Genomic DNA, 17,323 nt, shown 5'->3' on the forward strand with positions numbered 1-17,323 from the left:
AGGCCAGTCTTTGAGTCCTTGCCCAAGCTGGCAGGGCAAACCCTACCCGGAGCAGCAGAAAACTTCCCTGCTTTTGGCAGACACACTGACAAGGAGGGTCTTCTAATTGTCATTCCCATGGATATTCCAGGCCCCCAGAATATCCATGTAGTTGTTCAGCCTGTAACAGCCCAAATGGAAACACATGTAAATTCTCTCTTAGAACATCTGCACGTAGAGCTTTTTGCTTAATTACATAATATACCTTAAAAAAAATCTCATTTCCAGGTAACCAAAAGAAACTGTAAAGCTATCTTTTGGCACATTACCTTAACAGCATTTAAGGTGGCTTACAACAGACATAAAGACAACAGATGTACATTACAAACTCAATTAAAATCACCATCTAAAACTGTCAATCGAATGTAGTTTAAATAAAGCTGTCTTCAGCCCCCTCCTAAAGATCAAAAGTGAGGGGGCTGGGTGCACTTCCTTGGGAAGGCTGTTCTGTAATCATAGGGCTGACACCGAAAAGACACTCTCTCATTTATCCACCAACTGAGCTTCTTTGGTTGATTGGATAGTCAAGAGGGCCTCCCCTCGTGATCTTAACACTCCCAGGCAGGCATGTCAGAAAACATGGTCCTTCTCATACTCTGGTACCAAGCCATGTAGGGGTTTAAAGAACAAGTCCCACACCCTGAATTGGGTCAGGAGTGGATCAGTAGCCAATGCAATGGCTGTAAGAGCAGGGTCCTGTGTCCCAGGTAGCTGGCTCTGACAAGCAGTCCAGCTGCAGCATTCTGCACTAGCTGCAGCTTCTGAATACTTTTCAAGGGCAGCCTCAAGTACAGTACATTGCAGTAGTCCAGTCGAGATGTAACCAAGGCATGGACCACTCTGACTAGATCTGATTGGACCACTAATGGATGCAGCTGACACACCACTCAAAACTGGCCAAAAGCACTCAGATCCACTGAAACCACCTGACTTTAAGGTGACCATTTTGTCGAGCAGCACTCCCAAGCTGCAAACCCGACTTTTTGAAGGGAGTGTAATCTTAGCAATAAATGGACTGCATGCAAACAACCATGACTTCTTGGCAGTTCAAAATGAACACACTTCATACTCATAGCCTTTGCAATAGAAGGGATCTAATGAACTATGGAGCATAGCACATGCCGAGTGAAAAATTTTGGCCTCCTTTGAGTGAAAGATCAGATCCTGCTGTCGATGCAGTAACTGTGTATTTGTACTGCTGTTGTATCAGACAGAAGACTATAGATAATAACCCAAGTCTAGGAAAATGTTTCCAAAGTCTAGATGTTCTCTGCACGTTCTCTTATCACCAGTTTTTATGAGCCTTTTTTTAGAGAGCCAGTATCAAGGAACGTCTGATTTATGGGGTAAAGCCAGTAACGGGAGATGTAATATTTCACAGGAGTTTTCCATCTTGGCTCTTGTGCTAATAAGTTGGAACCCTTGGGACAGAGCTCACGATGGATGACGCACCTTGGGCAGCTGAAACAGCTTCCCATTCTACCCAAGTGAAAAGGCATTTATTATACTTTATATCACTAGTGTAATTATTTAATGTAACGTCCTGATTTTCATAACCATGTGGCTTCTGAATCAAGAGCACAGGGAATAGGAAAGTTCATGAGCCGGAACTGGAAAATGGACAGCTGTTTTCTTTCCTGCTTCATGTCTAGTGCCTTTGTGCCAAATCAGAGAAGATGCATGCCAACGTTGCTGGCATGCATTAGAGTAACAGCACACTAGGACTGGCCCTGCTAGAGTCCCTCCCTCTCATGCTTGCATTTGAGAGAAATGTACCTTATGGAGAATTGCATCAGAGCCATAAACTGAACCCCATACAAGCACCTTCACCCTTTGGGTATTCAGTGCATTCCAGGAAATGTGTTTCAGTAGCTGCTTGACCAAATGAGATGGTATCTGGTTAAACTTGAAATTATGGATTTTGCTGATACTAAATCAGTATTATTATTCCATTTTACTACTACTAAGAAGGCAAAAGCACTATAGATAAAAAAACTGAGAAAAACAATAAAAGCCACTCTGCTCAGCAAAGTCTGAGGCCTTCAGCCAACAGAAGTGGGGGCCAGCACGGTATCGCAGAGTACTGGGTGAGGATCTGCAAGGCCCAAGTTCAGACCCCTCTTCTGCCCTGTCATCTTGCTCGGTGGCCTTGGGCCAGGTGCACACACTCAGCCTAATCTACCTGACAGGGTTGCAGTGAGGTGGCAGCAGAAGAGCCACTTAAGTTGGAGGAAGGTGTCAAACTTTGTAAATCTGAGTGGCAGGACGCATACTCCTCTCCGTTTCCCTGCAAATGTTCACACTGAGGAACTTGGAGGATAAAAAAACGTAGGTTCTGTGCTTGTCATTAAGCTTGATTGCCAATGTCAATGCCACCTCTGGGGCAAGAGTGGAAACACTTCTAGACCATTTTCAGCCACTGTCTGTAACCTGAGATTTTCTGTAGGTTGTTGGTATCATTCTGACTAGGGCGTTATTCTCTGAACGGATAGACTGGCGGGTTGCAGCCTCAGAATTCAATCATATGATAAGCTTCGTAGGTACAGAAATCCCCAGTCTCTCATAAGGCAGCTTTTAAGCGGGCAGCCTGATCGTTCCTGGCCTTAGCAGTAAAGTGTTTACAACGTTGGCAGGCCTCAACTTTGTGTGCCTTGCCCAAGCAAAGTAGGCAAAGTTTGTGTTCATCAGAGTGCGGCATCTTCATGCCACAGTGTGAGCATTTTTTGAACAAGGCCTTCTGAGATAAAGTGGACATCGTAACTGTGCACCAAAAAGAACAGAAAAGAAAGAGAAAAATAGAACTACGAAGAGAGAGCGCGAGAAGAGAAAGAACCTTCCTTAATGGCGGCTAGAAAGGAACTGAGGGAAAAGGGGTAGCTCCGCCTAGCAACACTGCATTCGGTGGGAACGATCCGTGCAGGCATGTTGCTGGGGAGGAGCGCCCCCTAGCGTTTGAGAGCTTGTAAAACCTTTCCGACAACTGGCCTGCGCCTGTGCAATCCCAATGTGGGACTGCACTGAAGACCGACGACGAACCAATGTGCTCATGAAATGCAGAACACTTCACATATTTTCCGATTTAAACCAAACATGGAACTGTAACCATAATATGAGGTGTGCTGGCCTCTTCTACCCCAAATCCCTGGACATGTCTGTAACTAATAAAAGGGTAGCCAAGCTGTATTTGTCCTCTCAGTCGACAAAATATTGTACATCATCCATATATTGGAGCTATAAGATCTACACTAGGCTCTATGGTTGCCCTCCAAGCTATTTGGGACTATAAGAACATCAGAGTGGGATGTGTGCAATCATGTCCCATACCATAATATCCCTGTTTAAAGGATAAACTATTTGCCCTGTTTGAGGAAAAGAGTATGATAGATGTGCATCGCCGGCAGACGCAGCATCAGATTACTTCCCAGTTTGAACATCATCAGATTGAAGACGATGAGGAAGGCAGACAGGTCGTTCCACCCATCGTATCACCTCCAGTGACTCATGTTCTAACTGGCAGTTTAAGACATCTTGTTGATGTCTACCAAATACTGTATTTATGACATTGACTAAAAAAGTTTGATTTGAAAAACTAGGCTTGTTGTAAACCCTATTTGACACTGGTTAATGCTGAACATAAGAGTACTACTGGATTAGCATGGAACAAATAATTATATGCAGGGCTTTTTTTCTGGGGAAAAAGAGGTGGTGGAACTCAGTGGGTTGCCGGTCAATCTAAACTCCCCTCTGTCTGGAGATCAGGGGGCGGGGCCACCAGCCACGTGACCATTTTCAAGTGGTTCCAGAACTCTGTTCCCCCTGAAAAAAGCCCTGATTATATGGAACAAATAATTAAGAATAACCTGGGTTAACTAATAAACATCATACCAGTTGCAAGCAGATATACCATAAAATTCAACAGCATGATGATATAATGAATGCTTAGTATATAATGGATGAACCAATTTCCCCCAGTTACACTGCTTACTTCCAGAGAATGTCTATAGGCCCAAGGCCAACGGGTGTGGGGGTTGGGAATCTTGCTTGTCCAGTTTCATCAAATGTTAATATTAGATCATGGGATCATTTAGTGGCAGACAACTTGTTTATTGAGCTTCTGCTGAAATTGGATGATCTGACTGGTTTTTTTCCTCAGTTTATATTCCCCATCCACATCTATCACAATGACCCAGAGGTGGACCCATTTGGGGAAAATAGTTGATGATCTGCATGTCCGATTTCCAGGAATTCCTTTAGTATTAACAGGCGATTTCAATGCAAGGATAGGTAGCGATGATTATACTCTTTAAGATCCTGATAGTGGCACATTTAAGAACATAAGAACATAAGCAAAGCCATGTTGGATCAGGCCAGTGGCCCATCCAGTCCAACATTCTGTCACACACAGTGGCTAGAAATCCAGTGCCATCTAAAGGACTGTCAGTGAGGCCAGGACACCAGAAGCCCTCCCACTGCCTTCCTTCCAGCACCAAGACAACAAAGCACCACCTCCCCACAAAGAGAATACCATCTATCTCCTGTGGCTAATAGCCACTGATGGACCTCTGCTCCATATATTTGTCCAGTCCCCTCTTGAAGCTGGCAATGCTTGTAGCTGCCACCACCTCCTGTGGCAACGAATTCCATGTGTTTATCACCCTTTGTGTAAAGTAGTATTTTCTTCTATCTGTTCTAACCCGACTGCTCAATAATTTCATAGAGTGCCCACGAGTTCTTGTATTGTGAGAAAGGGAGAAAAACACATCTTTCTCTACCTTCTCTAACCCGTGCATTATCTTGTAAACCTCTATCATGTCTCCCCTCAGTCGTCTTTTCTCCAGGCTAAAGAGCCCCAAGCGCCTCAATCTTTCCTCATAGGGAAAGTGTTCCAACCCTTTAATCATTTTAGTTGCCCTTCTCTGTACTTTTTCCAGTGCTATGATATCTTTTTTAAGGTGTGGCGACCAGAACTGTACACAGTACTCCAAATGAGGCCTCACCATCGATTTATACAGAGGCATTATGATACCGGCTGATTTGTTTTCTTTCCTAATAACCCCTAGCATAGCATTAGCTTTTTTTATGGCAGTCGCACACTGTGCTGACGTTTTTAGTGAGTTATCTATCATGACTCCAAGATCTCTCTCTTGGTCAGTCTCCGCCAGTTCAGACCCCATCAACTTGTATTTATATTTTGGATTTTTGGTTCCAATGTGCATTACTTTGCACTTGGCTACATTGAACCTCATTTGCCACATGGATGCCCACTCTTCTAGCCTCGACAGATCCCTTTGGAGTGCCTCACAATCCTCTCTGGCTTTCACCACCCTGAACAATTTCTTAGTCCTGCTGGGTATAACTAAGTTTGTGATTACTTGGGAAGCAATCAACTACCTATTTCTTTTCTTATAGATTTCCCTCTTGACCGATATCCTGCTCCAGCCCAAAGTTTCTCATTCTCCCAAAACAACAGTAATATTTGTCAACTGCTCTGAAGTACCAACTCTAGCGACAAAGTCCAAACAATAACGGGTACCACCTCTTGTAACACCTTAGTTAAGAAGGTCCTGCAGTCAGAGTCTGAGTTACTTGATTTGTTTAGACCACTTTTCATTAAAAAGAATATCATCAAAATGGCTCCTGGTGCCAAGCGAAATAGTTTGTTCAATAGTGATTGTTGAGCAATCCAGAGGTGCATCCAACAGAAGCATTGTAAATTTAAAAGTAATTGTACAATATGAGTTCTTTGAGAGTTGTTGGAACTTAAGAAGACGTACAGAGAACTGATTAAAACTAGAAAACGGATGTCTTTGAGTAAGAAATAGGGGAAGTCTTATCTCTGCTATTGACAACAAAGATGATAAGGCCTTTTGGCTTATCAACAATTCTATTAATTCAGATTTTAAAATCCTTGCTGCATTGCTCCTTTGGTGTGGGAAACCCATTTCAAGGAGTTGTTCCATGATACTGGTGCTCCCAGCTCATCCCTGACTATTATTTCTCTTGACTCAGCGGCTGCATGGCCTGAGGTGTTAATCAAGGAAGTTATATGTCTTATTAGGGGGCTAAGATTAGGAAAAGCTCTTGGTCCTGATTTAATTCCCAATGAACTCTGGCCCTAGTGTTCACTTTAATTAATTCATCTGGCAAGATGCCTAACTCATTGAGACATTTGATTATAGACCCAATATTTAAAAAGGGGTCCAGACTGGATCCATGCTGTTATCAGAAAATCAGCCTTCTTTCTTCACTGGGAAAGTTGTACTCCTCTTACTTACTTAGGAAACGTTTGGGTTGGATGGAACCAGAAACTCTGTTGGGCCATGAGCAGACTGGTTTCAAACAGAGTTCCTTGACTTATGACCACTGCCTAGCCCTTTAGCACCTAGCTGAGAAATATTCATGCTTCAAAAGAGGGGGAATTGTACATGGCCTTTATGGATAGTAAAGGGGCCTGTGACTCTATAAATCACTCCAAACTGTGGAGTAAACTTGCCCAAACTACCATTGATAAAAGGCTGCTAGGGTTTATACAATCATATTGTGGCTCAACTGCCCAAGTGTGCTGTGGACATGAAGGACATTTAACAAACTCATTTAAGATGGGAAAAGGGGTAAGACAGGGTTGGCTACTAGCTCGCTTTCTTTGATTTGCATTGATTTTGATTACCAATGCCATCTACTCAAATTAGCTGAGGCTCATGTCCCCGTCTTACTTTATGTGGATGATGCTGCCATTTTGCCTCGTGCCAAGGTTGGTCTGCAAAGGGCCTTGTGCGTGTTTCCCAACTATTGTATGCTTGAGAGTCTGATGATTTAACTACCAGAAAACTAAGATCCTAGTCTTCACTAAAAGCTGATGGGACCCCGTTACAGCAGTCTATCAACAGGTTTAACATTGAGCAAGTTACGACCATCTCTTATCTGGGGATTCTGTTTTTGCCAGACTTATCTTGGAATCCCCAACACAGAATAGCGTTTAACAAACAAAGCCCTATGCATATGCTATAAGCAGGTTCTTCTGTAATAAAGGGTGGGGGAGTACATTTCCAGAGCTGTGCAGGCCTTTAACTTGAAAACAGTTCCCCTAATTCTTTATGGTTCAATTATTTGGATTAAGACATTTTTGAATAGGCCTTATTCTGACAGAATCTGCACTTGCAGTCTTAATAGGATCAATACATCTTTAAATGTCCTGCTTGAAGGAGAGTATCAGAGACTATTATATCACTGATCACTCATGGCCCTGCCCCTAAGAAACACTGTTTTGTTTGCTGAGAGATGATGATCCTAAGCAGGGCTATTTTTCTGGGAAAAGAGGTGAACTCAGTGCCCTCAGAGAAAACGGTCACATGGCTGGTGGCCCCGCCCCCTGATCTCCAGACAGAGGGGAGTTTAGAGCGGTGCAGAGGGCAATCTCAACTCCCCTCTGTCTGGAGATCAGGGGGCGGGGCCACCGGCCATGTGACTGTTTTAAAGAGGTTCCGGAACTCCGTTCCCCCACGTTCCCCCTGAAAAAAAGCCCTGATCCTAAGATTACTTTGGCACTAGCAAAATTTGCCTCAGTCCTTCTCTATCCCATGCATCCAAAAAATGACGAAATTTTTTTGCTGCTCAAGATTTGTTAATCAATGAGCTTCTAAGGGAATAAAAGGAAAGGCATGGTTAGCGTCTAAACTGTATAGTATATTCTACCTGTAGTATGTGGTGTGGAACAGAAACAGCTTTTGTTATTTACTATCACCATGAAATATCCAAAATGCCACCATGAATATGACATTAGAATGTTTTCCACTATCTCTAACCATGAATTGATTGAGGTGGCAGATACTTTAGTAATAGTCCTCCCCAGATAGCTATCTTCCAGGCTGGCCTACATACTGTTTCCTGCCTGCCTTGATGACAGGGTGTGGAATGATGAGAACACAGGTGGTGACTTACAATAGCTAATGTGTCCACCACTATACCAAGTCACTGAACTCCATTACCCTGCAATAGCTGGCCTTAACATAGCAATTTACAGTAACATGGGACTGGGAAGCCAAGGATTCCATGAGCTTGCTTTGAGTGAGCAAGGCATGTATGTTGAAAGGCTACAGCATAAGACACATGCAACTTCCTTGCCCTCTCTACCTCTGCTTCAAGCTGACTTGGCTTTCAGGAATATATGTAATAGAGTTTGGGGGAAATTAACCTACTTAAGATTATCTGGATGTTATGAAGACAGTATTACTATGCTGAGGTTCAGAGGGGTAACCACAGTTAGTGGAATGGCAGCTGATTTGGCACCCTTGACCTTAGCTTATTGCATGGTCCTTTTCCTGAACATTTTTTCTTCTTTTTAATCTTCTAGATCAGTGTTTCCCAAAGTTGTCTGGACCGCGACCCATCTAAAAAAAATTTCAAAGTTCGGGACCCACCTAATACAATAACAATATATAACGCACCCGTGCCTAACATGAACGGGAAAAAGCAGCGTTATATTGCTGCTGCAGCATTTTCTCGTTAATACATATCTTAACTATGTGAAGGACTGTTCAATTAAGAAAAAAAGAAAAACATCCAGTTATAATTGAAATTTTTACTTACTAAATATAAGATGTGATATTTCAATGAGAAGGATGTATTTGTTTCCTATTTCTTGCCATTACAGCTTTAGCGTCAACTTCGATTTTAGTCACTTTTAATCGCAATGAATTCGTTACGTCCAATTTATTTCGGTATTTAGTTTTAATATGAACCATGGATGAAAATCCCACTTCACATAAGTATGAGGTAGTGAAGGGGAGGAGGACTTTCATGACTTCATCAAACAGGCAGGGATAGGTGTCAGCAACTGACAGCCAGAATTTCGTTAATTGCTTGTGATTAAAAGTGTTTTTCAGTGATGTATCTTCCGATAAATCAAGTTCTTCACGTGCTTTTGTTGACATGACAGTTGGTATGTTGTCTTGAAACGGGTTACAAATCCAGCTCATCATGTCGAACTTTTTCATCTCTTCCCTGAAGTAGGCGTCAAAGTTATTTTTCAACTCTGTTAAATGAGTGGAAATTGCAGACACTACATTGATATCTGGCTGCACTTCGTTTTCTATAATGAAAGTTTCAAATGTTTCAAAACAATCATACTTGCCTTCCTCGATACATCTCTTCCACAACGTAAGTTTTTTTATGAACGCTCGAATTTTATCGTGAACTGCAAAAATGTTGGATCCGTCTGATCCTTGCAGGTACAAATTGAGTTTGTTTAACTTTGAGAAAATATCCACCATGTATGTGCGCTTGAGGATGAATTCTTCGTCCAGTAGAGATTCAAGATACTCATTTTTTCCTTCCAGGTAAACTGTAACTTCATTGCGTAATTCCGCTAATCTTGTCAGTACTTTCCCTCTGGATAACCAACGTACCTCTGTATGCAGAAGAAGAGATTTATGGAGACTACCCATCTCTTTGCACAGCTTTTGAAATAAACGTGTTTGTAAGAGTCTTGTTTTAATATAATTTACAATTTTCACAGTGGTATTTAATACTGTTTTTAAATAATCAGGCAATGGTTTTGAAACCAGTGCTTCTCTATGAAGGCTACCATGTGTCCACGAAGCACTGGGACTTCGTTCAAGAACCCTCGTGACCACACCGCTATTTTGCCGCACATAGCTCGAGCTCCATCAGTGCATATGCCGACACAGTTCTTCCATTCCAAACCCTTTTCTTTTGTATAAGAATCAATTTCTTTGAAAATTTACTCGGCCGTTTCACGAATAATTGGTTTGCAGAACAAGATATCTTCATGCGTGTTGTTTTGCCATATATAACGCACGAAAACAAGTAACTGAGATAGGCTTTGCACATCGGTAGACTCATCCAGTTGTAGTGTAAAATATTTACTACCAACTACTCTATGGATTAACTCATCCTCTGCCCATTCGGACATGTCGTCAATTCTTCGTGCAACAGTATTATTGGAAAGTGGTATACGTTCAATTTCCTTTACTTCTTTTTCTCCAAACATTACTCCAACAACATCTTTAATCAATGGCAACACTAAATTCTCGCCAATGGTATGAGGTTTACCTGCTCTGGCGATTCTTAAGCTAATAAGATATGAGGCATAAGTAGCATTTTCATTAATATTTATGAAATGTGAAACAATATTCTTTGAAGATTTCATATCCAATAATTTTCTTTGAAAAAAATCCACTGGCTTATTTTTTAAATGGGAATGTTTTGTTTCTATATGACGTGTCAACTTACTTGGACGCATACTTTCGTTCGCCAATATTTCGCAGCAAATAATGCATTGAGGGCATGGATCCACCGTATCTTGATTCCACGTGAATCCTAGTTTCAGATATTCGACATCATATTTTCTCACAACTTTTCGCCGTTTTGTTTCATGTGAACTTGTAGAGGGAGCTAGTAGGTCAGGCTCAGTGTCACTTTTGTCATCCGAAATAATGTCTTCTATTTTTTTATCGCTCTGTACGCAATCTGCCACTGGCGGCGTACTTTTTGCTATCCGTTTCAACCACTTGTCCATTATTTAGTTTTAAGAAGATAATAAACACACAATATGGGACGACGAATACTACAGTGACGACTGACGCTCAGGCTCATGAGTCACCTTCAGCCGCCCGCCCCCACCCCGTGCCCATGACGAACGATCACACTCCGTGCCACACCGCGAGAAATTAAATTATTAGTAACTATTCGGCTGCCGGCCGAACGACACGGCCCGGCCAACGTGTTGTGACTGTCACCCTATCAGTTTCAGGGCCCACCCAATATCCTCTCGCGACCCACCAGTGGGTCCCGACCCATACTTTGGGAAACAGCGTTCTAGATCCTTTCATTGGCCGTTTCTGCACGGTCATTTTGCAGCAGTTGTTTCCATTTTGCTTCCCATGATCTCCAGAGTTCCATACATACAAAGGAGTCATGGGACACAGAACTGAATATTGTCCACCTCCCCCCCCCGAGTTTTCCCCCTATGTAAATACCGTGACTTTTTCTTGAAGCTGCCTCTGATGCGTCCTACATGTGTGTGAAAGTCTTAGTTCCTAACTGCGTCTCTCCTCTCACCTTTTCCCGGGTTCTGATTGGTTGGCTGCCCACCAGTAACCACTCCTACCCTCCTCAGCTCTCTGAACTCATTTTCTGCCATTTTTATTATTAAAGCGAGGTAAAATTCGTAATGCTGCTGCTTCCTCCCTCCCGGCTACGGCTACACCCTCTCATTTAAAAAAAAAATGCCAGGAAATAGTCATAACTTTTTTGCTTCCTCCCTCCTGATTTTAAATGCCAGGAAAGGGTTAAAAGGTTGTTTGGCTCCCTCCCTCCTGGCTATAAACACACTTTCTCATTTTTTTTTAAAACCCAGGAAAGAGCGCTTCCCTGCTGCTTCCTTTCTCAAACGGCTGTGCAAAACGCTTCCTCCCTCTCTGGCTATTCACACATATTTTGTTTTTTTCCCTCTTTGGCATTAAGAGAATCCTGAAACATGGCAGTGTGGGCATAATTTGGGGGGGGGAGGAAGCAAATGGAGCGTCAACACTTTCCTGGCTTTTAAAGCCAGGAGGAAGCGAATGAAGCAGCAATATTATGACTCCTAGCTTAAAAAAAAATAAATGAGAGTGGAACAAGCACGTAAAGTAGATGTTTTCCCCCAGAACTCAGCCACCAATTTCCTCTCTAATGGGCATGGGACAGCCCAATCAGCAGACACAGGGGCAGGGGAGGGGCTCCAACATTGCAATGTCATGACGCATGCACAAAAATTTATTTAAAAAGTGATGCTGGCTCCAGCCCCTACAAATGGCAGTTTCAAACAGACATAACTTGTCATGCTGTGCAGAATGCTGATTCAGCGCTGATTGGCATGAATACACCGAGGTGCCAGCTTAAAAGTGTGCTGCTGTGCAGAAAGGGCCATTATTTCTGTTTGCTGCCGTTCAAGAATAGGGCCCTCGAGTCCGACATTTGTATTTCCCGCTGCTCCCTTCCCTTCTTTCTTGCACTCCAGCTGAATCACAAAGCAAGTTGTATTGCTGATCATATTTCAAAAGCTCCCTGTGCAAATTTTGCACAATGCAGTGCATGGAACAGACACCTTTTTAGCATCAGGTTTTTTTCAGATTCAGCTTTACAATCACTAAAGAAAGGGATGTTTTACTGATTTGCCTGAACGACCTTAAGGTTCTTCATTTTTAAAAAATGTTTGATTTTATGACAGCCTTGGGGAATATTTTCTAAAGTTGAGTTACATTTTATTTAGAATATAGTCTTGAAATGTGTTATGACAAATTCCTGTGGATGTGCAGATTTCTAATGGGCTTTTCTAAACTTTAAATCAATAAGGTGTTTGTTTGCCTCCTCTCTTTCTGCAGATTTTCACATGGAGCTTTTCCAATGATCTCAAAGCCAGGGGCAACTTATTCAGTGGTGAAGAGCAAGGCTCTGGCAACTGTAGGGGAAATGGACGCTAACAGCGCAAGTTTAAGCAGAATAATAATAATTCAATTTATATACTGCCCTTCAGGACAACTTAAGAGCAGTTTACAAAGAATGTTGTTATTAACACTGCCGTATATTCACTGACTTCAATATCCACTGACTTAGAAGGGTATAACGGCTTAGGATTGCACTGTGTTTCACACACACACACACACACACACACACACACACACACACACACACACACACACACACACACACACACACACACACACACACACACACACACACACACACACACACACACACACACACACACACACACACACACACAAATATAGCCAGAATGATTTCAGCCTGTAAGTTTGGGTGTTCAAAATACATGGAAAGGCATTCGTGCAGGACACCAGGCCCAATCTCTTGTGAAACAGTGCCAGCAGAGTGCCGTTGGAACTAGATGGGGAACATAGCTTGGCGGAGAAAAAGCAAACCGGTTAGCTGGTTCAAATGTTACAGTCAACTACGAACCAAAGAGGAGTCAATTGAATGGAATCGTGTGAAGGGAAGCACTCCCCCTGTCCCAGCACAGGAAACAGTGGTCAGGTGTTGTGTGCAAACAGGCCACCTGAGCCTACAATATTGTAGCTGTGACGGTTATGATTCTCAGGACATCCCAACTGAGTACACCCCTATTCATGATCTGAGGACAAGTCTCATGCTACAGATGGTACCTGCCAGGTGTTGGAAATGGTTCTGCATCATACAAGTAGCTCTTACTAGCTCCAGCCAGGGACAGATACTGTACAGTCCACAAAAGCAGTATAGTAAATACTCTGAAGGCCAGCAATCTAGATGGCAACCAAAGCAAAACCTAAAGATTATGTGTGCTTCAATTTCCCACGCTGCTCAAAAAAGCAACACATAAGTTGTACCTGCACTAAAATGATGAATGTTACAAGGCCACAGATCATCAAATGGAGTTTACACTGTCTTTTTTAAAAGTTACTGTATTTCATATGGGTGTCAAGTACTTTATGTTGATATACGTGAGTTTTGCATACATATGTTGCATCATATGAACACTGCTCTTAGCCATGTACAGCACTGGATGGGCAACATTAAAGCACTTTTGAAATAATAATTGAAATAAATTTGAATAATAATTTGAAATAAATTCAGTTGATGTTTCTCTGAGAACCTGTCTATAGGATAAGGAAATGAGTTCTTCCAATAAGTTTAATGGAGAAGAAGAGCACAGCAGACTTTGAAATGTGCTCAGGGAGATCTCCCCAGACCTGGGAAGTCTTGCTCAATCTTGACTCGTTTCTGGGGGAGCAGCATCTGCCCTCAGTTCCCACAAATGTTCCCCAAAGACAGAGCTGTCTCATGCTCTCTGGAGTTCTATTAGTTAGACACGCCTCTTTAATGCTCAGATTTCTACAAGTCAGGATCATGAATGTACTCTTGTGCATTTAATAGGTAAGTGTAGTTCTTGATAAAAATAGTTCTGCACTTAGGCAGCTTTAATGCTGCACACAATAAATTATGCATATTTGCATATTTCTGTACTTTGCATTATTTATTTTGGTACTGCTAGTGATGAGGGAAAAATCTGTGCACTGGAAATCTTAGCAAACCACGCCTTTGAGAGGCAGCAGGGGTCGCTCACACTTTCAAGCATATCCCTCCTAGTCAGAAGGGCTAGAAACATGCTGTTATCAAGTGACAGCTAAGTGTCTGAGGCATACATATACCCCACATTTTCAATGGAAAGAAAATACTGGAAAACTAAGAAAACGCAACTGATTGGCAGAAAGCAAAAGTATGTGGTGCTGGAATGCTAGAAACTTGCCAAAAAAAAAAAGGTGAGAACTAATTCATCATACTTATCATCACCCTAAAGCCAAACTGAAATATGTCAGAGTTTCCAGGATGAAATACCAAGAGCTGGTCTAGATCCACAGCAGCTGGCCACAGATGAACCACTCCATACAGGCACACTATTTCTAGCTCTCAAGGCAATGCACGCCACTCAATACTTTGTCCCACGGTTTGTGTGTTCAGACACAGGCGGATGTGAAGTATTCGTCTTGTGAATGCTGCGCAGTCTTCTCAACCATGGCTGCAGTTTTGGCTTACGTGTCTTTATAAACAGGCACAGAACAGTTATGTTGTTTGTGAATGTAACCGACAATCTTTACACCTCCGCCACCACTTCCTGCTTGAAGGCTTTGCCAGAAGTCTGCCACCTACTTCTGTCAGAACTAAGTGCCCACCTCCTCTGAAAGATTCCAAAAGGGTGCAAGAAGTACAGAACTAAACAGGCCTGCAATGGTGCCCCTCAGTTATTTTATTTTCGGTTGCAAGCAGCCAATTAAACTGGCTCCAGAAGATAAATAAATAAAGGGACTTCGAATGCAGCAATTTGGACACACGTCTCATTAGACATTTGTAGCAACCTAATGTGCTTCATTGTCGCCCCAAACTCAGTTAAAATAGAAAAAAGTAGATCAATAATTTCCCCTTTTAAATAAAAAAAAGTTGACAGACCAACCATTTTCACCTTCGACAACAAAAAAAGTGTTAAATACAGATATCTCCACTTCAAATTATAAAATGTAGAAAAAATGATATATTATACAGTAATAAAAGACAAACTCTTAAGTACTTTAGTCCGTTCCAAAATACTTCTGTCCAAAGTGTGTTGGTGCAACAGGATGAACTTCTGTTGTTAAAATAGTGATATCCGGGAATTCCTGAATGATTGATTTGGCACCTTTAAAAGAAGAAAAGGGAGAAAATGGCTGACGTCTGTGTTTCAATGGATTACATCTGAAGCTGCCTTAGACTGTATCGGGCCCTTGGTCCGTCAAGGTCAGGATGGTCTACTCTGATTGGCAGCAACTCTCCAGGGTCTCAAGAGCAGATCTTTCACATCACCTCTGCTGCCACCTTTGTTTTAGGTGGAGACACTGGGGATTGAACCTGGGACCTTCTGCACACCAAACAGATGCTCCAACACTGAGCCACAGCTCCTCCCCGGCTGATCTGCAACTGAGCAGCCATTAGCTCCTGGGACTTTGGATCAGGTTGTTTGTTTATTTTTTGCATTTATCCGCATTTAATCTGTACAGATGTCATCTAATTATTTTATTTAACTACCTGCTGAAAATAGCAACTCCTCTTGGCATAAACCTTTTGATGTCTTCCAAGGACATCTCACTCTCCCCTCTCCCTGTATTTTATAGATGAACTATCTGTGCTTGGTTTTCAGATTATGTTCAATGATCCGGAAGCCATACAAGCTTCTATATGCAGTGGATAATTAATGAGTTCTGTGCCTCTGAACAACGTGAAGACCCACATGGTTCTGTAGGGTGCCGGTTTTCAAAATTGTGTCCCAGAGAACCCTGGGATGGTAATGGCAGAGAAGCTTTCCAAAAAATCAGCCTGTTCACCATTACTCAATGTCCCCTAGGAGAGGGTACTTTCTAACTCACAAGCTCAAATTGCCTTGATTACAACAGGCTATGAGCCCGCAAGCACTGAGACTACTTCTCAGAATGTCTACCAATATACTAAGAAACACACACAGGTTCCTCAGCAGGCATACCACAGTAGAAGGGTATCTGGGACAGAATGTTTGAAAGCAGCTGTTGTAGGCCTGGGCTGCAGAAATTCTCCAGCACCTGCTGGAGAGTTCTTCCTCTGTTACATCCTCCACGAACTGGCAGAAAGGTCAAAAGAACTGTATGAGCCATCATATGAAGGGTGGCTCTTAAGAACACACCAAATTGTTAAGAATTGGCTATTTTAGACCTTTTATTCATGTATGCCGTTTGTGTCTTATCTATGATGAGACAAAATAAAACTAATTTGTGGGGAGACCCAACAGAATTGCTTTTGCTGAATGAAGCCAAGAATTCAATCCCTTTACTTTTCAGACAAGAAGGAAAAGATTTTGGAAATCTTCAAAACAACTTTAGTTTGCCAGAAGAAGTCATCACTAGAGGAGGGCACGAACCAAAATCTGTCACAAATTGGGCCTCACGTACAGGTGGGTTGTCAGAGGGCATATCTGATGAACCACGATGATTTTTAAGTTCATCACTGCAGACAGCCTGGCACCAATCAATCAGTTTCCTAGACTATCGGGGGGTGCTTTCTGCAGACCTTCTGCTGCCCTGGAAGTGACGTATTCACAAACTGGTTTGCGAACCGGGCAATTTCATGCCGGTTCGTGGTTCGTGAAACACGACGAACTACAAACCGCAACAAACTGCCATTTCCCCGGTTCGTGCCCATCTCTAGTCACCACTAAACACCAAACTAACATATTGGGTCAGCTCAAAATCTAAAAACCTGCTTATCAGGTTTTCCGTTCTCTGGTTTCAACGCACCATGGGGTGTAGAGAACAGGCTCAGCAGGATGATGACACTGGGCTGCACTCCGTGTTCTATAAGAACCTTGACAGCCTCAATCACAGTGTTGCCAGTGCCTGGAGAGGAGGGGAAGAGGAAAAGGCAAACAGGAACAAATTAAGCAGCTTTTAAAATCAGTTGCCTTGATGGGCAGCCTCATGCTGGGCAACAGCTCTTCTGCTTTTCGTCTGAACCGTACGCAAGCCTCGATTCAGACAGCAGAGCAGAGATGAGCAGTCAGCTCGTGGCATTTAAAGTTTCTAGCACCGAACAAAAAGGCTGTTAATCACAACCAATGCTTGTTGAAAATGGTGGGTGATCCACTGCACAAGCAGGTGCAACTTTGTGAGAAGAGACTTAGAGCAGAGTTCTCAACACCCATTTTGAAATAAATCCCATTTCCACAGAGGAT

At 42.5% G+C, this 17,323-nt stretch overlaps 1 protein-coding gene across 1 annotated transcript in view; it reads right to left on the bottom strand.

The window, feature by feature from the left end:
• Positions 1–14,816: 14,816 nt before the first annotated feature.
• The window catches only part of UPRT (uracil phosphoribosyltransferase homolog), a 30,405-nt gene continuing 27,898 nt past the window's right edge, over positions 14,817–17,323 (bottom strand). Inside the window, exons 6-7 of the mRNA XM_054996449.1 lie at positions 16,890–16,988; positions 14,817–15,265 (exon numbers count right to left, since the gene is read on the bottom strand). Of these exons, the coding sequence (XP_054852424.1) occupies positions 15,159–15,265; positions 16,890–16,988 (206 nt within the window). The 3' untranslated portion in view covers positions 14,817–15,158. The remainder of the gene's footprint in view (positions 15,266–16,889; positions 16,989–17,323) is intronic.

This window comes from Eublepharis macularius, chromosome 13, assembly GCF_028583425.1.
Source record: "Eublepharis macularius isolate TG4126 chromosome 13, MPM_Emac_v1.0, whole genome shotgun sequence".
Classification (NCBI taxonomy): domain Eukaryota; kingdom Metazoa; phylum Chordata; class Lepidosauria; order Squamata; family Eublepharidae; genus Eublepharis; species Eublepharis macularius.